General features: G+C 37.4%; 1 protein-coding gene across 3 annotated transcripts in view; it reads right to left on the bottom strand.

Annotated features, from left to right (window-relative positions):
* LOC114249363 (lachesin) overlaps positions 1 to 23521 on the bottom strand; it is a 108917-nt gene that overhangs the window by 32877 nt on the left and 52519 nt on the right. For all 3 annotated transcript variants that reach the window (XM_089736721.1, XM_089736722.1, XM_028182899.2), the window contains exons 4-5: positions 12571 to 12778; positions 3290 to 3451 (exon numbers count right to left, since the gene is read on the bottom strand). In XM_089736721.1, the coding sequence (XP_089592847.1) occupies positions 3290 to 3451; positions 12571 to 12778 (370 nt within the window). The remainder of the gene's footprint in view (positions 1 to 3289; positions 3452 to 12570; positions 12779 to 23521) is intronic.

Consider the following 23521-nt stretch of genomic DNA (forward strand, 5'->3'; position numbering starts at 1 on the left):
TCGGTATGATAATAGTGCCAAAAAAACCTAACATAACTAACCCCGTGTATAACCGAACAAAAACATCTATTGTACTGGTGAAACCCAATTAAACAGCTTTGGAAAAACTTCCAAAATTAATTCACGTTAAAAAAACAAGAATCGGGCACCCTATTCGAAGTGCCGAATACCACTCGACTTGACCTGTTCGACAAAAGCGTACAAATAAAAAAATCGGATTTGAAACGACCGTATTAATTTAAACAAAAGATTAACACGAATGAGGATTGAAAACGGGTTCTGATGCCGAGCGTAATTAAAACATTTGTTGGAGGGCGTCCTTTGCAAATAATCGTAACAGATGGGCGTGACATGTCGAAATTTAGGGCTGTATGCCGCTTCTTAAATAAACAAACACGAGTCGTCCCTGAATTAAAGGATTTGAGGCCCCGTTAGAGGCTCTCATTGTGTAGTGATAGGGCTTTTCCTGGTATTGGTCATTGATCGAGGATAATCTATTGAAGTAGTAGCAAAACAAATTTAAATTATAAGTTTTAAATACTAGTATAATTTTGTATTATAAATACGGAGTGTCATGACAAATATGAGTTCATATGAATGATGATCAAATGAATGAGTTCATATCCGGTTTGTACATAATATGTAACGGCTGTCTTACCCTTTAAATTGGAATGCATTAGCGCTACGCGGCAAAAATAGATGGAACGGTGGTAGTAACATATAAAAAAAAGTTTAGTTATGTAAATCTAAAGTCAAATGAGTAGTACCTATATAATAGAATAAATATGAAATCCTATAATCGTACAAAACACAAAAGTTCAACTAAAACAATCGGATCAGCACTTGCGGAGATTAGCGTGAACAAAAACGAGAAACAGCCAAACATCTACCAAAAATGTTTGTGATTTGAAATAAATAAATAAAAATGATTCACGGATATAATGTAAAGTGTATGACTTAAAGTCCCTGTGATTTTATTATTATGTAGACTGTTACAAAAACTACAATAGGTGATAGTAATTATTATGGCAATCTTCGCAGCCACAAATTTTTATGACACAAAATACATGCTACCGATTTTGTTTCAAAAAAATTACATTAACGTTACGTTTGGTGTTTGCTACATACATACACACGACTGTATATTAAAGTAATTCTATTTCCTATACAATTATCATCTATAGCTCAAGTTGAAAACGATGATTAGCAATTGATTTTGTTCGAATATTAAATTCAAAGAAATACAATAAAACAGTAAAAATCCTGGTAAGATATTCGTACGGCACCGGTCGTAAGACTTCAAAAATAAAAAAAACAAGAATGGAATCTATAGCAGCCCTACACTGAGAGGTGAACGGACTGGGTCACACACAATTAGCGACAAGTGCACCCTTCACACCGCACGTTAATTCTCGCACGGAACAAGGAAATCGCTCTTAAATTTAAACTCCAATTTTCGGGTTTTTGTCGAGCGCTACCCGAATAGGTGCTTCTGTCGCTTAATTTGGCGAAACTCAGCTTTTCCTGAGCTATAATTATCTGCCTTTGCGTTAATCCTTTTTAGTGGAATTCATGTAGGTGAGATGAATTAGGGATGCTATGTATTTTAATACTCTATTATATTCTATTTTACTGTTTTAAATTTGATGATTCGAAAATTCATGGTAAAGAGCCGTTAAATTAAAGATTTTTGATTTATAAAGCACAAGTTCAACTTCGCGTGGAGTACTGCTCCCACCTCTGGGCCGGGACTTCTAAGTCCCAGCTACTGCCATTTAACTCCAGACAGAAGAGAGCCGTTCAGATTGTCAATAATCCCATTCTCAGGGATCGTTTGGAGCCTCTGGGTCTGCGGAGGGACTTCAACTCTCTCTCTATATTTTGTACCGTATCTTCCATGGGGAGTGCTCTGAAGAATAGTTTGAGATGATACCATCATCTCGTTTTTACCATTGTACCGCCCGCCACCAGGCTAGGGTTCATCGATACTATCTAGAGCCACTGCGCTCATCCAGAGAAGTTTTTGCCACGTACCATCCGGCTTTAGAATAAGTTCCTCTCCACGGTGTTTCTCGAGCACTATGATATGTCCTTCTTCAAACGTGGATTGTGGAGAGTTTTTAACGGTAGGCAGCAGCTTGGCTCTGCCTCTGGCATTATTGAAGTCCCTGAGCGACGGTAACCACTCACCATCAGGTGGGCGGTATGCTCGTATGCCTACAAGGGCAATAAATATATAAAAAGAAATTATTGTTCTTCATAGATTGCCAGGGACAACATAGTCAGGCTTCTGCAAACTAATTGTTTTCTTTTATTTTAAAATCTCTTCCAATGAAAGATAAAGAGAAATTAATGAGTTTTGTTACACACGAATTCATTCTTTCTAATTCATTCAAAATTGTTGGCATAGGTAATTGATTAAAACGCAAAATGTTTCCCATACAAGTGGAATAATCCAATGCCAGGTGATACAATAGTGAAACAGTGATCGCGAGACCTTTTTAAGCAATTCCTTTGTATTTATCACTCGAATATTCCGTGGAACTCGTAATACAAAACAAATGTCTCGGTAGACGCAGATGCTCCGGATTAACCTTCCTCAAATTAACCTTACCAATTTTAAGTATCATATAATAGAATTTGAACCGTCGCTTGAGAATCAAGTGTACATTTCATTTCAAACGGGTCCCGGTCCGTTGTCATAAACTCGTGAACATTAGAGTCCTGTACAGTATAGTTAGCGACAGCTGGGCTTGCGGCTTGTTAAAATAATATATAATTTTTCAGCTGACTTTCTAATTACATTCTAAATAGAATTCGTATTTATAAACGTGCAATATAAATGTTTAATACGTTTAGTAATTAATTCTATTTATGTTTTAAAGTTGTAACTCTAATCTAGTTTAGTCTAAATGGTATCACGCGTGATCTCACCAAGTAATCAGCGAGATTAGCTCATTAAAAATATACAATTCGATGTTATTCTATGTTGTGGACGCTGGACACACACACAGACGAAATATTATTTATCAAATATCTTTATATTCGATACTCTTTTAGAGTCCCTGAATGCCAAATAAATATCTTAAATAATCCAGTAGCTAGAATTCCAGCACTCTGGACTTGAGGTGTCACTATCACTGCCCTATAAGCTAACGAGCAATCGATACAACGAGACTAGACCATTAACAATGTGCTCTTATGATTGAAAGTCGCAGCGGCTACATTTAAGCCACGCTTCTTCTTACGAGAGTGAACAAAGATTATCATTTACGCCAATTAAATTTACCTTTCTTCCTTCTGTCCACAGATATCGGTTGTCCGTCCTCCCGTCGCCACATGATCTTGGGCGTAGGAAATCCATCAGCCTTGCACACCAAGCTGATGTTCTGGTTTTCTCTCACCGCAACAGCCGACTGCGTACTTTTTTCGTCCAGGATATTTGGAGGAACTGGTGAGAAATTATTTGTTTGAAATATATCAATCCAAAAAATCTTACTTTTGGAACGAAGTTCCTTATGGGACGACGCGGAGGGGTACCCTAACCGAGAAAAAACGTCCGTAACGAAGATTTTTATTAGTAATGCACACAGTGTACGACTTAACTTTGTAATAACGTACAAAAAATAACATATCTTTATTATATATTTTTTATAAATAGTTGTGAATAAAATAAAGTTGATGACTTTGTAAAGTAGTTTTTATTTTACTTTTATCAACAAAAAAGTCATAAAAAAAATGTATACCCGAATAATTATTTTCTTTATACCTACCTCGAATAGAACTTAAAATTAATATTTTTATAATAGGGAACTTCGTTCCTATCCGGTGTCCCACGACATCTTTTTTGCTAGCATCGGACACTTAAGAATCTTCAAATTTACTGTTGTAGGAGAGAGGAGTATTTGTCGCAGAAATAAAAACATTGATCATCAAACCAATAAAAGCATAATAAATTCAACATTATACACCCAGAAATGTACAGATCATGCTTAATATCAAGTATTTATTTCATGAACCATGATTAATTAAATTTGGATAATATAAAATTGAACTTAAATTAATGCTAAACTTGAAACAAGCTTAAACATTTAACAGGGAAAACCCATTTTTATAATTAAATATTTTATAACTACTTCTAAAAAAATTCCGTCCAAATTGTACGAAGAATATAATAATTGAACGAAAGAGTAAAATTATATATTTAACAATCACGCAAACTTTATTTCATTTATATCCTGTTGATTGACTGATTTTTGTTAATTTGCCCTGAAATTCTTTTGAATGTTCATATTAAACGTTTAGATATACTTAGTGCTATTCAGGCCATAGTCTTTACAGCCGAGATATATAAATTGTTTATACACTTCGTTATAGGGCCGGGGCAAAAAATATTTACGAAGAAGGAGATAATAGACGAAAATATAGAGCTATTCAGATGAGCTAAGAGAATGTAGCATTAACTAGAATTCGATAGGACTACGGATCCATATCCTCATGAATAGCCCGAACAATATATATTCTTATCACTCGACCCTTGGACCTGATTCGAATATTATCCAAAAAGCTCTGTCATTGCACACACAAAACAAAGTGACAAGAGCCGGAAAAAACAGTTCACCATATTTTTACTATAGTATCACTAATTTCCTTCATAAGATGAGCTTAAAAGTTTTTCCCCTAAAAGGTAGAGGAAACTGTAAACTTCCTATGGTCACTATCGCTCCTGGGCATTAGGAGTGCAGACTTAGCTTACCGCTAAAGACTCATTTTAAACCTCACTTGAAGATAAAGAACATATTGAATCTAATTAAGCAGATGCCTCAGTTTGTATAAAATTAGCACTAAACGGAACCATCCAATTCAAGTTGATGCTCGAGAAGTATCATATCATAATAATTTTCATAACGATTATAACTTTCATAACAGCGTTACCAAATACTGCCATTATCACTTATAAACCGAAACGACTTACTAGGCTTCGGCTCCAAGCAACAAAACTTCAGCATATTAACGCTATACTACCCAAGTTAATTAATAAATACGACAAAAGATAAAGTAGGGTAGTTTTAACGTACCGCAGAACAACCGCGATCCCTCCGGAGCAATAAAACAAACATAAAAAGCGTTCGCAGTAGAGGTTAAAAAAGCTGTTGAGAAAAACTCTACGGTTTCTTTCCACTTAAAACTTAGTGGGAATTGTGGCCGTATAAAAGACTAAGTGTTACCCCTATCGGTGATTTGGGACGACACGCCCCCTCCATTCCACTTGATACTCTTGAGGAATGCTTCTCAAACTTTGTTTTCAATTGCACTTTTTTTACTGGCAACTCTAGTGTTGTCTTAATACAACAGAGTTTATTTTATGGCGATACTTTGATGTTCGAAACTTTAAGAAGTTTTGGTAAGTTCTTTACTTGGGAGCAAAATAAATATAAAGTTAATTTTACTGGAATTTTTTAATTTTTACCAATTTTACTAATTTTACCAATTTTTATTTGTAGATATTAACAAAACTATAATTATTGGTGTTTTATTCTTAAGTGTAACCTGTTTTTGTTTTTAAATGCCGCGATATAACAAAATATTAATAATTCCACAAAGTTGTAATAATAATCAATATTGTTATGATTTGATATTCTGTCAAATAGAATTACAGTGACACGGCGATACACATTATTAAAGCCTAGTCCACCGAAGTGGTCAGAGATCCGCTCATGAAATTGCTTTAAAAACATGTGTGCAATTCACACGTGGTAGATGTGAAACCTTCAAAAATTTTGGCTTTAAGATGTTTAAGATGTTTAAATGTAAAATTTCGGGACGAGGATAAATGTAGATTTCAGTATTGATCATAGCGATACAAAGTTTGATAATGATTTTACGCTTTATTCGTATACATTACATAGATTTATTCAGAATGTATTAAGTACAAAGCAGAGTACTAAGAAAATCATGTATTTAAGAAACACAGTTTAATGCTTCCTATCTCATTTTCTCCCACGGTAAATCTTATGAATTTATGTATTTGTCTCTTTTTACTGTTGCTTTTTCGTTTCATCGACTTTCGAAACACAACGATGCTAAAGAAGTTTTCACTTCAAAAATACTATCGCAAAGTGGTAGGTACTAGTTAAAATTTATAACATCTTAATTTATTTGAGAAGAGCTGGCCGAGTACACAAGTCGGGATGGTCACTAGATAGGAAGTGTTATCTGACCTAAACGAACCGGAACGTTCTGGCTCGATGCCACATTTGCAGATTTCATTCAACAACCGTACAACCGTACTGTAACGAAAATAATAGATTTGGGTCGAGTACATAGCATTTAAACTTAAAGCTAAGTAGTAAAATAACGTAATAAAAGCGAAACCCGCAAAATTATATTTTGAGTGATTACTGGTGGTACGACCTCTTGCGAGTCAGCGCGGGTGGGTACCACCGCCCCGCCTATTTCTGCCGTGAAGCAGTAATGCGTTTCGGTTTGAAGGGTGGGGCAGCCGTTGTAACTATACTGAGATCTTAGAACTTATATCTCAAGGTGGGTGGCGCATTTACGTTGTAGATGTCCATGGGCTCCAGTAACCACTTAACACCAGGTGGGCTGTGAGCTCGTCCACCCATCTAAGCAATAAAAAATAAAATAAAAACTTATAAATATATGTATTAAATGTTTGTACATATAAATGTACTTACATATCGAGAGGTGGGAGGCTATTTGGTTTACTGGTTGCTATTTGGTAATACGCGCTATTTATCTTTGTAATTAAAAGTCCTTCTTATTTGGTAGAAGTATCATCAATTTGATGTATTTAATTGAACTTCAATTAAGCTTACCACATTCATACAGATCAGGAAGTTTTTTGTCATATTTTTTCAAAAATATACCACTTTAAATGGCTGTCCTGTAAAGTTGCAAAAATGTCGCTTAAACTAAATTACCCGTCAATATCATACGAGGTCTCAGTAAATGAGTGTCGTGGATGGATTTACTTTACATCAACGCTAAGTGATAACTTATCTATTTACCTAAGATTTGTTAAAGTCAGTAACTTTTTAAGCTATTGCATAGCTTTTATCGTGGGCTTTGAGCGCGTCGACCGAATCAAGAAATTTCGTAACGAAAATAAAACCTAACACTCCAGCGCGCGGCGTGACGTCGCGTTGCATGCGCATCATGAGAAGTCTGCTCATCTCTCTCTCGCGCGGTCTAGCTTATGCGTGTGAAGGAGACAGTTAATGTTTTGCTTTTATTAATGTTTATAAATATAGCGTGGTCTTATTTTATTATTGTTTTAATATTAAATTATTATTGTCTTTACCGCGGCAGTATTTTTTTTTCCTATTAGAAAAAAAAATCATGTAGGCAATTAAATGGTTCCTAAAAAAAACCTATGTCTGTAGACGTAATTCAATACTTCATAAATTATGGTATATACTTCATATATTAAAAATATATACATACTTCATAAGTATTAAATATATATTAATACCTCATAAAAAGATAGTATTGATATTGTTAACTATATTGAACTTATCACGGGACCAGTTAACGTGGCGTGATTGTTAGTAAATATTTATTTATTTATTTATTGTTAACGCGATTTGCTCTCAATCTTACCGGAATGAATTCCAGAAGCATTGTTGATTTGAAATTTAGATGACTCAGGAAACATTCCAATGCATGATTCAACAAAATAATAATCAATTAAAACCTAAATCAACCTGCGACCCTTACAGAGAATGTAATTAAAACTTTCGGATAAAATGCTAAAGGTCGAATCGGATTAATCAGTAGTTATTAGGTAATCGAAAATGGCTATAGATATTTTATTAGCAAAATGGTAAACACCGTTAGTAATCCGCAACCTCCTTACAAAAATTCGCTGAAGTAATATACTTTCAAATCGATTGTTGAAAAAATTAGAAAATAATAAATATTATTGGAACAGAAATGAACATATCTTTAACTGATATTTCAGGAACATAGAAATACAATAAGTAAGATCTTATCATTTCCATAGCTGTTCAGTGTATATTTAAAATCTGCAAATAGGCTCTGAAGGAGATTTGATGTCGAACGATAGGCATTTTTCTCAACTGCATCTTCATTATTTGGGGCATCAAGTTGACAAAAAAGAATTAAAAACTTAATATTAAGCTACAGTTTCAGTTTAACGATTGAGGGTGATTAGTTGCAGAATGAATTTAATTTTGTCAGAATTCAGGATAGCTGGATATATTAAAGGAGGCACGGGTATTCAAAAAAACAGTTTCGAGTAGCAAGAAAACTTAGCGGAGTATGAGATACTACGTTGCTCCTTATTATATTACCTTCTACTTCTTACCTATATCATCATAATCATCATTCTCTTGCCCTTCTTCCAGCTACCTGGGGTCGTCGCAGCATGTTTTCTCCTCCTATACTCCTCTATCATATACCGTTTCTTCGCTCACTCCCCTCTTACACATATTGTCTTTCACGCAATTCATCAAATTTTTTTTTTTTTTTTTTTCTCCATAGGAGAAAATCGCCGCGGCAGGTGGGGTATGTGGGAGTTGAACCTCACTAAAAACTCCTGCCGCTCACAACCGGCGCCCTACCTCGGACCGGGCCGGAGCCCAGTCGGGGCTATTGAGACGGCGGGACAGGGTTGACGCAGAGCACATTACATTCATCCCACCGTCCCACGGACGCCGGACCGGCGGCCGCCAGCATCACGACCACCGGTTCCCTCGTTCAGCGGGCCGAGAGCCCGCTTTGATGGCGCCGCGTTACACCTTCCCCCAGAGCGGTCGGGGGAACGCGGTCTACCATCACCCGGCTTCCTACTGCGGGTGAGCGTGCAAACACGCCACCCCACGTCTGGGTCTCTCCCCGCACAAAACGGGTGGGACCCCTAGCTCTTAGGGGGCCAGGTCACGGATACGACCCCGGTCCGGACCCCCATGCTCGGCGGCGGCGGGTTTCTGCGTAGTGAAGAGAGCTTTGCCTCACTCACCCCGCCGCCTCTTTCTGCGAGATGGTGCACTCGCAGAAGTCGAGCATAGCCTTCCAGGACTCATCGCCGCCAAGCATCGATGCCACGACGCCAGGCAGCGACAAGTCAGGTCCTATCTTTGCGACCAGGACACGGCGCTGCACCTCCCAAGCGGGGCAGACAGCGAGCGTATGCTCCGCCGTGTCCAGGTCGTGTCCACAATGGTGACACCTTGTCGTCGGCTCAGCCCCTATCCGGCGCAGGTACTTCCCGAAGCATCCGTGCCCGGTCAGCACCTGCACCAGACGAAAGGTGAGACGTCCTTCGCCACGATTCACCTAGTCATCAAAGACTGGGTAAACCGCCTCGACGGTCCGTAGCCCCCACGTGGGGTTGGCCAATCGCCTCGACTACGACTCGAGCACGGACCGCCGAGAATGGGCCTTCCGCGCCCGCAGCTCACTTTCGGGGAGACGCACCACGCCCCGAGCACGAAGCTCGCTGTGCCACCGATAGTCGGCAGCGAGCGACTCCGCCTCCAGCTCCCATGGCGGCATCCCCGCCAACACACACGCCGCCTCGAAGGAGACGGTGCGATATCCGCGGATGACCCTGATGGCAACGGTGCGCTGCGGCCGGCGCAGGAACCGGCCGTCCTCATCAATCGGGGGACCAGCTCCGCAAAGTGAGCACGAAAAGCCCACCGGCTGTCCAACACGAGGCCGAGGTACTTCAACTGCACCCCGACCCCTATCCGGACGCCTCCAACCACGATGTGGGCGTCAACGGGTGGCGCCCTCCGCGGCCCGTGAAACCACAGAGCCTCGGATTTACTAATCCATTTTATTCTTAGGTCTACTTCTTTCTCTCTTACTCGTCTTACTATATATTACCAATCTTACACTACCTTACTTATTATATTCCTACCTTATATTGCTTTCGAATCTAGTATCGTTTCTAAAACGCCTTTGAAGAATAATTTGTCATCATCGTCATCATCAGCCCACAGTCATCCACTGCTGGACATAGGCTTCTTCCAATCCACCAATATGTCATAGTGTTCGAAAAATAAAAATGAATACGGTTCACACTTTAATATTTCGATAAAACTGGAGATACGGTTTAAGGGTAATTAAATGAGAATTGCGTAATTGGAACTAGAACATTTAATAACTTGTAGTTCTTCAATTCACAATTACAAATATAGCATCAGCTACGCAGCCCCAGGTGGCTTGTCGGAATAATAATAGATTTTAATACAAACTTTGTGAAAGTGTACGAATTCTGAAAGTTTCATTCTCAGTCTAAACCAAATATTAAATATGTCATTTGAAAGAATTTCTAAAGCTTCAACGTAATTAAAATCAATCTGGAGATGTTTTAAAGGTCTCGCGACTTTCACGGCGCTTTCAAATGATAAGACCATGTTTGGTGGTTTTGTGTTTTGAAAAATATTTCTTTAGAAGTATTATATGTTAAAAGTTCAATTGTACTCTAATGATCGAGATTGTTTTCACAGCTGCCGTTGTCGTTACATTCCTGAGTGATTTTTTTACAAATTTTTTTACGTAATCTTTGAGGTTAAAATGCTTCTAAAAAATTGACATCACGAACTTCTCAAAATAAGTCTTGAATACAAAAGCTGGTAATTGAGTGCTAATGGATTCAGCGAAAACAAGTATTATTTTAACGTCTCGTTTTGAAACGAAATGATTAATACGAAAGTTGCTTTAAGTAAACAATGTGGAGTTGTTTTAAAGAAAACTTTAGATTAATCTCCAGCTTTTGTTTGAAACTTTTCATGTGTCTAGAACGAGTGAATATTGTAATTCATTGAAAAGTTAAGTGCTTCAATTTGAATAAGAAAAAGTGTGTGTGTCCGCTCCGACGCACGACTGGAGTTTACTGGATATAAAAAATTAAACGAAACAATACGAGAAATAGTTCTATATTACGACAACACGATACACTACAGATTATTAACAAATTAACGAGACACAAAACAAACGACTAACAAATATATGAAAATACAATAATGAGAGAAACGCGCGATCAGTACGAGGCTTTGTGGCGGACTGCCGGCGCATGTACTAGCATGTCACACGAAATGCGCATAACGCATTTCGTGTGACATGCTAGTACGATTTTGGTCCCCATAATTTTCATACCCCGGGCCTATATATGTAAATCGATTCTAAAGGAGTAAACTCCAAAAATAAAAAAAAGCAATCGTTACTTTATGATCTTAATTTTAAGTAATTTCATGGTAGGTATTTAAAATCATAAATTTATATGTATACTAGTTCCGTTTATATTGTAAGGCGCAAGATAGTCTTAAAGTGATTTTTGGTATAACCCAGACACAGCGTCTGGCAGTTCAGCACTTTGTAACCGATCACTGAGCATTGAGAACGCAATTTGATAATTATTATTTTAGACTAATAAATAACTTACAATTAGTATAAATTAGTGGTTTGGTTTTTCTAATTGAATTTTTATTGGTTGAAATGTTTTAAGCTGTAATCGGAAAGAAATGGGATTAGGACAAGGTCATTTGTTGAAAAAGACCAAGTTTTGAAGTTTCATATTGGGCATCGGCTGATGTAAGTCTTTACATGATTTAGTCGACTGAGATTTGATATTGTGCCATACGGGCACATTATTATATTTTTGATCCTCTGATGGAAGATGCGGAAATGCAAATATCTCAACTGTGTGGTGTTAATGTGATACCACCAGTATCTTCCCGTAGGCTTCGTAAAAGCAACTAAGGAAAACATCGGAAACTGGGCAGTAGCGTTCTCTTTGTGTTTTCTTATTATACCAGCGCAATGGGACCGCCAACCGAATTTATTCGTGGAAGAGTGGAAGGAATATGCATGTATGGGTAGGTACTATCATCCTGCATATTTCTGTAACAAAGTAATCATGCATTCCGGCCCGAAGATTGCGACAGCCGTTGTGCTCTACAGATGAGATTTCAACAACATCTTCTAAAGTGGGTAGCGGAATTTACGCTGTGATACTTTTTTTCTATTGCTTGGATGGATGAGCGAGCTCACAGCCCTGGTGTTAAGTGGTTACTGGAGCCCATAGACACCTACGACGTCAATACGCCACCCATCTTGAGATATAAGTTCTAAGGTCTCAAGTATAGTTAAAAAGGCTGCCCTACCCTTCAAACCGAAACGCATTATTGCTTCACGGCAGAAATAGGCAGGGTGGTGGTACCTACCCGGGCGGACTCACAAGAGGTCCTACTATCAGTAAAGAATAATAATACAAATACAACAACAAAAGAAGTACATAGACTAGACGTACTCGCCCGCTTCGCTGGGCATTTAAAATTAACATTATTATATATTGTCATTTTTATTAGGGAGTCCAATACTCATAAATATTAGCCTATCCATCAAGTACATTTATTTCTACATGGATACCAAGTTTCAAGTCAATCTGATGCATGGTTCAGTAGTTATAACGGAACATTAGTAAAAGCCACTGTAGATTTATATATTAGTACAGATAAGTAGCTTAAGCTTGCTTTAAACAACCAAGATATAGCAAGGTATTGTGATAAAACTTACCTACAACCTGAAGGTATCCGACTTGGCTGATCATAGGGTTGGTGTTCACTTGGCACATGTAATATCCTCTGTCTTCTTGCTGGACCTGGCTGACGTGGAGCAACCAGGTCATGGCGTTGTCATGCGACACGCTGAACCGGGCCAGGCGAGTGATGACATGACGATGGATGGTCAGGATCATCTGGCGGTCGATGTGGATCCAGGCGACCTAGATAACATATTATATAACATTAAAGTGAAACTTTTAATACATCAAACTTTTTCGTCCTTGTGTTGCATGTCGCGTGACGGTCAGCCGCGGAGTAGGGATAAAGTGAAAGGCGCTCGTCAGAGCAGCCAAGGCCAATATGGCGGCGCCTATAGTTCGCAGCAACTGACCGTGTAGTGTATAGACTATTACACATTTGTGCCAGTGGTCCACGCTATTTTGTTTGTTTTTGTCAGTGTTTAATGTAATTGTTGTTTGTCAAAGCTAAATGTCCATAATGTGAAAAAAAGTTTCACTTTTAGCGTGGTTTCATAAAACCACACAATACTTTTTTATAACATTATTTAATTATTCTCCGTCTCTGTTCTACGGGTAGTAAGGCGCCTTATGACCGCGAACGGGTAGGAACCACCACCATGCTTATTTCTGCCGTAAAGTATTATAGTAATGCGTTTCGGCTTGAACTGTAAAAACTGAAAATTGGAACTCATGTCTCAAGGTAGGCGTCGCCATTAACGTCTATGGGCTCCGGTGACCACTTAACACCAGGTGGGCCTATTCAACCATCTTAGCAATATAAAAATAATACTATTACCTGATCATATTTACATCACCGAATACAGCCCGTATGTGCTTACAATGACGTCTACATAAAACCGATTTTTAATCTCATTTACTGAACAATGCGGTAGACGGCGTGTGAATATTTAAAAATTTTAGGTCCCTTCCAATAAAAGTAGGAACATAGAAACTTTATAGCAGGTGGGTTAGTGGCGCGGTCGTATGTTATTTACGACGAGGGTTACGTTGGCGAAGCATTGTTTGTGTCCTTACGGTTGGTCACGTGTAGCTCTGGGAACTTACTCTATTGGCAACTGGAGATGAAATTCAAACAAACATAAATGTTCACCTATTTTAAAACGATTGTGTTACGTAATTCGTTAACTTTCAGTCGATTTTAGAAAATTTTAATTTATATTAATTAGAAAAAATCGTCATAGCTATTAAGTAGAAGAGTTATCGCCTTATTTGGTTTAAAATAGTTTCCGGAATACTTTTACTATATTATTGTGTATTTTTTTTACTTTTGAAGATGAATAGCTATTCGACCCATCTTTTTTTTTTAAATTCCTTAAGCGGGTGGATGAGCTCACGGCCCACCCGGTGTTAAGTGATTACCCTAGCCCATAGGTATCTATAACGCAAATACCGCCACCCAACTTGAGAAATGAGTTGTAAGATTCCACTTTAAATAACATAACGGCTGCCTCGCCTGTCAAACCGAAACGCAATACTGCTTCACGACAGAAATAGGCAGGGTGATGATAACTACTCGTGTGGACTCAACAGACCAGTATAGACCAATATAACAACCATCTAGATGTAGATGTCTATGGGCTCCAGTAACTACTTGACACCAGGTGGGCTGTGAGCTCGTCCAACCATCTTAAGCAATAAATAAAAAAATAAAAAATCTGCTGTTCAACTCAGACTCTTAATATCTCCCTGACGAGAAACAAAAGATGCTCTTCTCGACAAAATACTAACACATTGTTAACAGACTGTAGATTGTTTCAAAGTGCTGACACGAGAAACTTCGGATTTTATTTTCAATTTTATTTCTGGCATAGACGATGCGAGACCATAAGACTAATAGAGTTAGCTCTCACACCATTCAAGATTATCTCGTTACAATCTCAGTCCGTGTACAGAATGATATGAATTAAAGTCGTCGTTTAAAATACCTTCAAGTGCTTAAATATCAATGGTGATTACGTAAAATATTTTGGAAACAATGGGTTGTTTTCGAAGACTTTTCCTATTAATTATTTTTTTGTACATTATTTAAAAACTTATTCTAAAAAATCGTTTCAAATTATCCATGTTTGCTTAGGTAAGCGCCCTTCGTTTGTCTGCATTTTACTATTACATAATGACAAAAGTGTTAAATGACGCGTTTATTTCATTTATTATGAAACCTAAGTATCTGAGACTTCGAAGCAAATAATGAAAACTTTGGACTAAACGTAAAAACGATTGGGATTCTAAAGTAAAATAAATATGTTATAATACAATTAATAAAAATAACTAAATCAATAACAAAATATCAAAGCTAGTGGTAAGGTAGTGAAGTTTATAAGTCAATTATTATTTGGGTAATCGAATTCAAGCCGCACTCACAGTCAACTGTTATTCTAGACTTCGATTTCGGCTTTGTATAATCTAGTCTACTTCGAGTTAGCTCGCGGTTTACAATTCCATTGATTTCTAATCTGGGCACAGCTATATTTAGTTGTTTTGAGAATTTTAATGGCTTAGAGAACAAGCAATAATACAGCTGGCACAGAGAAAACACAAGTTGCAAGAATGATTGTAGATCGTTATGTTTTGACCTTTGGTTATAGTCTCGAGCAAAGCACCAATATACCCGATTAAACTAAGAAGTATAGCTACAAGTAGTATAGAGTAGTGGGAGTAATTTCCCGGATAAGAAAGAAAAGTGATGGATGCACTTGTAGTATGAAGGTTGAAAGTGCGAGAGGCATAAAAGCGAGAACTAGTATGAATGAGAAAATATAGAATAATAAGATCCCGTTGAGCCTATGAACGGGACAAGGCAGGAAAAAAAAAGCACGAATATATCGAATTATCTAAAGATATTTCTCAGAATAGTTTGCTATCTGGTCAGCTACAGATATCAATGGAGAGGAAAATTCAACCATCTGCATTGACTGCGTGTTTATCCTTTGTAATTATTGTACGGCAGACACTGACATTGACACCGGCACCTCATGAGTGATCTAATTATATCAGCAGGAACCGGAAGAACAAACCATAAATAATTTAGATAAAAAATGGCATTATTTAATAAAATCGATCTCTGCAGGTTTGGTTTCTAATTTCAGCATCATTAGGAAACTTCGGCTTGAAAAGTAGGACAGTGGCTGTTATTATTTTATAATTGAGACTTTGATTTGACCTTTGACTCTCTAAGTTTAAGTACGCCCCGATAATCACCCAATTACCACGCACAGTCATATTTCGTGACTTCATCTTCCTCTCCAGATACGGTCTTAAAAATACTTACTGTGATAATCGAAGCAAAACGCTTTGAGAGTATCTATTACTACAATAAAAATTAGTGCTATAAGAAGAAGACAAAAATCGTTGGCTCTGAACTATGTGTCTGGCTGCTTAGAAATATGACAGAAACGTCTGATGAAAATGGTGATAAGGCGTCCATAATAATTAATTTGGCCGCTTCATTATAGACGGTTACTGGAGGTCACTTGGAAATGTTGGAAGTCTGATTTGAATTCGTACAACTAGTATATAATTATATAATATATTCTCTAAACATACGAGATGGCACTACCACACCGCAGAGCATTAACAACAAGCGGCGCGTACAAACTATTATTGACAAACAGAGACAACTATATACCTGACAACAATTAAACTTTACCCATAGATTTCACTTTTCCCGTTCTATTCCAGGCTTGAAATTCAGGCCACAAACAAGAATTATGTCTTTGCGAAAGAAACAGACAAGATGGTGGTAGCGTCTAGACTGAGATAACAGGATGCCATTAGAACTCATTTTAAGCTAATTTATATTTATGTCTTGTAATAATTTAAGAATTTTTTTGTACTTAAATCGTATTTTTATAACATTAATTTCCGGGTACATTTATTTGTTGAAGACATAATATAATTGCTCTGCTTGATATGTTTTCACAATCTACGTTTTTCTTTCTAACGTGGGCGTAGATTTTGGAAGCTTTTCATATATTAATTTGTCGCTCATACACGGAGTATACACGTAAAGGAATTGTTTTTTTTTTTTATAAAATACAAATGATTTTGCATTGTAACGTTTTTTGTTTTCTTTAAAAATGAAATTTAATAAATATTGTAGGTACTTGAGGAACAATGGCTAAAAAACGGAACATAATCAATAAAGGGAAGCTTCATTTTTAAGCATTTTCATTTGTAAGTTTGCTTAATCACTATTGGCAATACTTATTGCGGGTTCCCACGTTTTTAATAGCATTATCCTCTTTTCTTTGGCAGCCAGAAAAATAAAAATAAAATTCAAGCTCAGACTGTTTTCCAACATTCGTTGCAAGCTGCAACAGTAACAAGCAACTCCATAAAACAAACATTTGTGAGGCATCTTCAAGACGTAGTATATATATAACGAGTCAACAAACTGAAAGTTTCAGCAAACGTATTGCACTCGAACAACAATAAAAACAAGGGTAAGGCGAGCGCAGACGGATTATCCCGCCGACCAAACAATACAGAAACCAAAGGACCAACTGTGGCACAAGCTTAACCCGCGCAGTTTACTTTGACGAAGTCACAAACGCGTTAAATTCGCCCCCAGCGGCCTAAGGATGGTCTAGTTTAGTCTATGTTTCGTATAATGTACTAGCTGTACCCGTCCGCTTCGCTGGGCATTTAAAATTAACATTATTATTTCTCACCCCCACAAAGATTCTCATCATTAACGCCCTCGCAACTGGTGTAGGAAGTCCAACACTCATATAAATATTATCCTATCCATTAAGTACATGTATTTTCTACATGGATACCAAGTTTCAAGTCAATCGGATGGATGGTTCAGTAGTTATAACGGAACATCCGTAAAAACCACTGTAGATTAAAATACCGTAGACACCGCGACGTGGATGCTACAGTTCGCCATAATAACTTGTACGAATAACTCCTACTTTAAATAGTGGCTGAATACGTAAATTGCTTAAAAAAATATTATACCTATTATATTCTAATTTGCCATGCTGGAAACCGTTGTGTAATAATATAATGTAGTTATTTTCGGTAACCATTAGTTCACAAATATAGTTTCAAGCTACATACAATTATCATTCGTTTTATCGTGTTTTATTATAGGCAAACCTCAGACTTTCATTCGTACATATTATAACGTTAGTCGTGCAGACTAATCCCAACCCTACACGTTCTATATTCGGCTTCGCGACGCTGGATGTGTACATTTCGTATCCGAAAGCAATCTGCTATCTTGGTTTAAATGTTAAAGAAGCTTCATTTCATTTTGAAAAACCTCGAAATGAAAAAAAGGTTTTGAAAAGATTTTGAATTTGTGATGTGTAGCAAATTCGTTTATCAATGATTTTTATAGCGTTGCCTTTCTGAAACGGCTATAGATTAACGATTAGATCGTATCGACTAATGTGGCTAGATGAGCGTGGGGCCCACTTGATGTTATATGGTTACTATAGCCTACAGTAAAAGATGAGGCAGAACATTCTTTTGTAGTGTATCAACTTTTACTCGTTATTGTTCCTTAGCTTTAAATATCTTAAAAAAAAAATGCCAAAGTCTTTAGTACCTTAATATCTTACTGTTTAACTGAAAGTTTGATTTGTGGCAAACGTGAGTAGCGCTAATATCCCGATGTAGTCATATAACTATTGGAAAATGAATCTTTTTCCACGTATCTCAAGTTACACAAACTCAAGTTATAATTTGCAATATTGGCAATTTAATATCCAACAACTTTAACGCAATTTTATTAATTTTCACTGCGATATTCTCCTCAAAATATCCCTTTAAGCATCATCAGAACTGAATTTATTTAACGGAGAGAGAAAAATTTACCAGTCACGTCTGTTTACAAAGTTTAATTAAAGATGTCAAGTTCGGTGGCGAAACGTCGGAAATGACGACCATTAGCCGAAACTTGTTACAATTTATACCTCCTCGTTGACTCATGAAGAATCTCATTCTGTTTAACAGAGTTGATTATTTACTTAACTCTTTTTGTTCGTAGTTTAACAAAATGGATTCCGGCCAAATTTAGGCTTAGACATACGCATCAAAGCTGTGACTAAAAAAAAAGAATTATGACAAATTGGACGAATCGTCAGAATAAAGCTAGGTAGAATGAGCTAAAGATGAAGACTTAGGTAAGAATATAAATAATAGTGATAGATATGATAGATGCGTCATTGACAAGGAAGCGTTAGCAGTGCCTCAAGACAGTTGGTCAATTTAGTTTAATGAGGCTATCCACGGTCTATTGACCGTTAGCAATTAATTGAATTTTAAGTTGTTGATGGTATTGGTCCAGATAGAAATTTAATTAGTAGCATGAGCTAAATCAAACATAAATAAAAAAAGATACGTGAAATATCGTGAGATATAGACATGTGACTTGTAGGTCTGCTGAACTTAACTACATCACCTACTCTATGGCTCTTTAATTCCTAACCTATCTTGAACACTGATAGTGATACACGTTCTGATTTGCCCTCTCGCGAGTAAATTCACCCTGCAAAGACTAAATTGAGAACTTAAATTGAATCGACGCTGTACCTCAAGTGAGCTTATGACATTCACGCTGTGGTATATAATTATATTTATATAGTGTTCCAGTATCACGCAAAAAAAAAAAAAAATTGTGGTGCCGTGGGACACCGGATTGAAACGAAGTTCCTTATTATAAGAATATTAATTTGAAGTTCTATTCGAGGTATAAAGAAAATAAAACTGGAGGTTTCGCAACAACCCACGGTCACTCGGTAACGTGCGAACTTTTTGTGGTACACTTCATTCACGGTTGTTTGCATAAGAGTTAGTGTATTGCGCAAACGAACGCTCTGAGATCGTGGTCAATGAATAATAAACAAATATGTTATTTTTTGTACATTATTACAAAGTTAAGTCGTACACTGTGTGCATTACTAATAAAAAACTTACATTACGGACATTTTTTCCCGGTTAGGATACGCCTCCGCATCGTCCGATAAGGAACTTCGTTTCAAAAATAAGATAGCTATTCTAAAATCGAAGCATCAGTCTTTTTTTTATTTATTGCTTAGATGGGTAGACGAGCTCACAGCCCACCTGGTGTTAAGTGGTTACTGGAGCCCATAGACATCTACAACGTAGACGCGCCACCCACCTTGAGAGATAAGTTCTAAAGTCTCAGTATTGTTACAGCGGCTGCCCCACCCTTCAAACCGAAACGCATTACTGCTTCACGGCAGAAATAGGCAGGGCGGTGGTACCTATCCGCGCGGACTCACAAGTGGTTCTACCACCAGTAATAAAAAGTCTAATATTATCAAATAAAAAAATATATATTAAAAGTACCAACGAAGATTGTAGACTCCGAATTATTCAAACAGGAATTAAACTGGTTGTATAAATCAATTTCGACCTAACACTCGGGTCTCTATTATCGACTACGGAATTTCTGATTAACTGGCATGATTTATATGTACGACTTCCCTTCGGTAATGAAGATGAGATATAGTCTATTCACTTCGGATGGTAATCATGGTTTTTCTTGTGTTAGCACGATCTGCTTGTTAATTCAAGGGGCTCAAATATAGGAACAGCTAAAAACATAGATACAAGCGCGATATCCTGAAATCGCGATGTCTATTGTTTATAAGCTTTACCATACAGTCAAGAATATGCGTAAAATTTACTATAAAAATTTATGAAATTTCACACAAAGATAGTTTATGATCTAACACATACTTCCATTATGGTGAATAATATGATCTAGGTAATACAGTGTATTTCAATATGATAGTTAAGACAGTGTGTTTGCTAATTCGTAATTTTCATACCAACCGATCTACCACTCGATACATAGTTTATAGATCAGGTTAGGTACAGGATAGGTGGTAGGACCTCTTTTGAGTTCGCACGGGTAGGTACCACCGCCCTGCCTATTTCTGCCGTGAAGCAGTAATGCGTTTCGGTTTGAAGGGTGGGGCAGCCGTTGTAGCTGTACTGTGTACTGAGACCTTAGAACTTATATCTCAAGGTGGGTGGCGCATTTACATTGTAGATGTCTATGGGCTCCAGTAACCACTTAACACCAGGTGGGCTGTGAGCTCGTCCACCCATCTAAGCAATAAAAAAAAGGAGTATATATTATCCTCGAAATAAAATTTACCTACATAATATATTGTCTCAGGGCAGGTAAACAGCAAAAGCTTCGATTACAAATACATTAGCCATACAAAATTACCCCAGTAGTAAAAAAATATCTTTCGAATTCCAAAAGTTTTCGACCAAAGTCATCGACGGCCCTAATCTGTCGGTAAATCACCTCAAGGCGCCAGAACAAGACGGTATAACTGCAGAACTTGCCACTCGCAAAGCCTATAAGCTTCTCGCCTCTTTCGTCACATACTTAGGGGTAATTCGTTACATTTCCCCCTGCACTTCCTACCACTTCCTATTCCAGCTTAACGTCTTATTTCATAATTTGCTTTTGGATTCTGTGTTATAATTTTCTACAGCTGTGACTTTATTGCAGATTGGTCGGTCTTAAATAAAAGTTTTTATGAAAATAGTTTGAAATTATTTTTGTTGGTTTTCAATTGTGGTGTGGGAAATTATCCATATAAAATTAATAGTAAATTGAGACAGTTAAGATAGATGAATACATTTATATAGGATGACGCTCCTATAAAGTTAGACCGTTGTCTGTAGCGCTCAAGGATCGCTGCTTGAGCTGCTTACGAACACGACTAATGTTTATGGACGACGGATCAGTGCAGATTAAAGGGTCTGCATTCACCAGGTATATTTAGGTAGAATAGAGATCACAGCGTATAAAATAAAACTTCCACTATTCCAAAATCTTCTGTTATAATAATAATAATTTAAAATTAATTAACACTTTTATTATGTACGCTTTGCTCATTTTTTAACCATCTTCGCCATCTTCCTTTTCTCTGTCATTATGTCTGTCATTCTCTTCTCGCTTTCTTTCCCTTTTCTCTCACTCACATCTTAAAGCTCCGTTCCACACTCTTCATACGTTCCTTTCTTGGCAATCCTACATTTATGACGTACATCAATAGCAAAGTTCGAAATTAATTTACGAAATACAAACCTGAAGAAAATTAAGAATTTATTACTAACATTCAAACCAATACCATTTATTTAAATATATTTTTACTTCGTAGATATAATACGGTGAACGAATCCACGACCCATCTGCTGTAAAACGGTTAGCGGCTCTCATATGACTATGATGATATGACTATGATGATATGACTATGATGATATGACTATGATGTTAGTGATGACTCACTGCGTGAATCCCGAGACACGTCATAGTCGCAATTATATTATTTTTTCCCCTACCTATTCTTTTTTTTATTGCTTGGATGGGAGGGCGAGCTAATGGCCCACCTGGTGTTAAATGGTTACTGGAGCTCATAGACTTCTCGAGACATGAATTCTAAAGTCCCAGTTTTGTACAGTACAACGGCTGCCCCGCCCTTCAAACCGAAACGCATTATTGCTTCACGCCAGAAACAGGTTGGGTGGTGGTACCTACCCATACCGACTCACAAGACGTCCTACCACCAGTAATAAATTCGCTATTCGATGATAGCCTAAGGGACTACTCCTGCTATGCTACGGCTGCTGTATTGTATACCAGCGAACCCACCTTTTAAGCCCGACCGCATGGCTACTTCGCGGTAAAAAAAAGCAAGATGATGGTAGCTAATATTCTTTATCACCAGTATTTGTCAAGCGCAGTTTGTTGGCTTAATGCGCATAGATCTTGTCATGGGCTCCAGTAACCACTCGACGTCCAGTGGGTCGAGACTCGTTTATGCATCTGTAATAAAAACTATTATGTAAACGCACAAAAAATTGTAAACATATTCAGAAATCACTTACGCACTTAATAAAAGCGATGCAGGTTGTGAGCCGGTTCGAACCGGGTAAGGTGTATTTGATTACGGTCCGTCCCTTAAGGGGTTTCCCGTGCCGCCGGTTTATACCCGGTATCTATTGAACCGGTTTTTTAATATTTTTCGCTGTTATCTCAATCTGATAAGGTTTTTGTAGCCTTTTACTGTGATATCATTAAATAGTAAGGATCTTTTTTATAGGAAAGCAACGTTAAGGAACACAAAATAATAATTCGCAGTGTGGAACACGTATCATCACAAACCGAGAAAATCAATCTTAAAAACGCAATTAACCCGTGATGTAGCCGATATTTAAAAATACTGCTGATTGTGTAGGCTAGCTTTAAAGTAACATTGAAATATTGAGCTGGTATGCGCTCAAACTCATTCACTGATCATTTCCAGTGTAATAAAGTACGATTATGTTTGTGTGTTTGTGTATATATGTGTGTGTGTGTGAATCGAGCACTCAGATACGGAAAAAGATTCACACATTAAGGCACACTTTTTTTATTCAGAGTACTGGTGTTCTTATTGCCCCCCTGGTATTGAATGGTTACCGGAGCCCATAGGTCTTACAAAGTGCAAGCCACCACCCATCTTGAGAATAGGCGTATGTCACAACTGTCTAGTAAACATGCAAATACATTTTTTGTGGCTTGATTGTTATTACACGATGTTGTTCATCGTGCTCAACATCGGCTCAATTGCATCGCGGGTTACGAGTGACCGTGCGCGCCTTATCCTTTAAGCCCCGAAGAATTCCATTAGTATGTTGCACGCTTGTACTATGGACTATTGTTATTGTTTTTATAATCTCCGTGTGTAAAAGGACAGTTTTAAAAAAAACGAAGATAAATTTTAACAAAATAAATGTTTCGTGTTTCCATTACTTTAGTTTCGGTTACGTAATGTTTCACTCTAGTTTTTTTGTATTGTACGAGACGTGGCAATTATAAGTCTATTGGCACGCAGGGTTCAATGTCCTATGTGATGGGAGGGGCAAATTAAGTATTAAATT

The sequence above is a fragment of the Bombyx mandarina genome, chromosome 22 (genome assembly GCF_030267445.1).
Source record: "Bombyx mandarina strain Sakado chromosome 22, ASM3026744v2".
Lineage (NCBI taxonomy): Eukaryota > Metazoa > Arthropoda > Insecta > Lepidoptera > Bombycidae > Bombyx > Bombyx mandarina.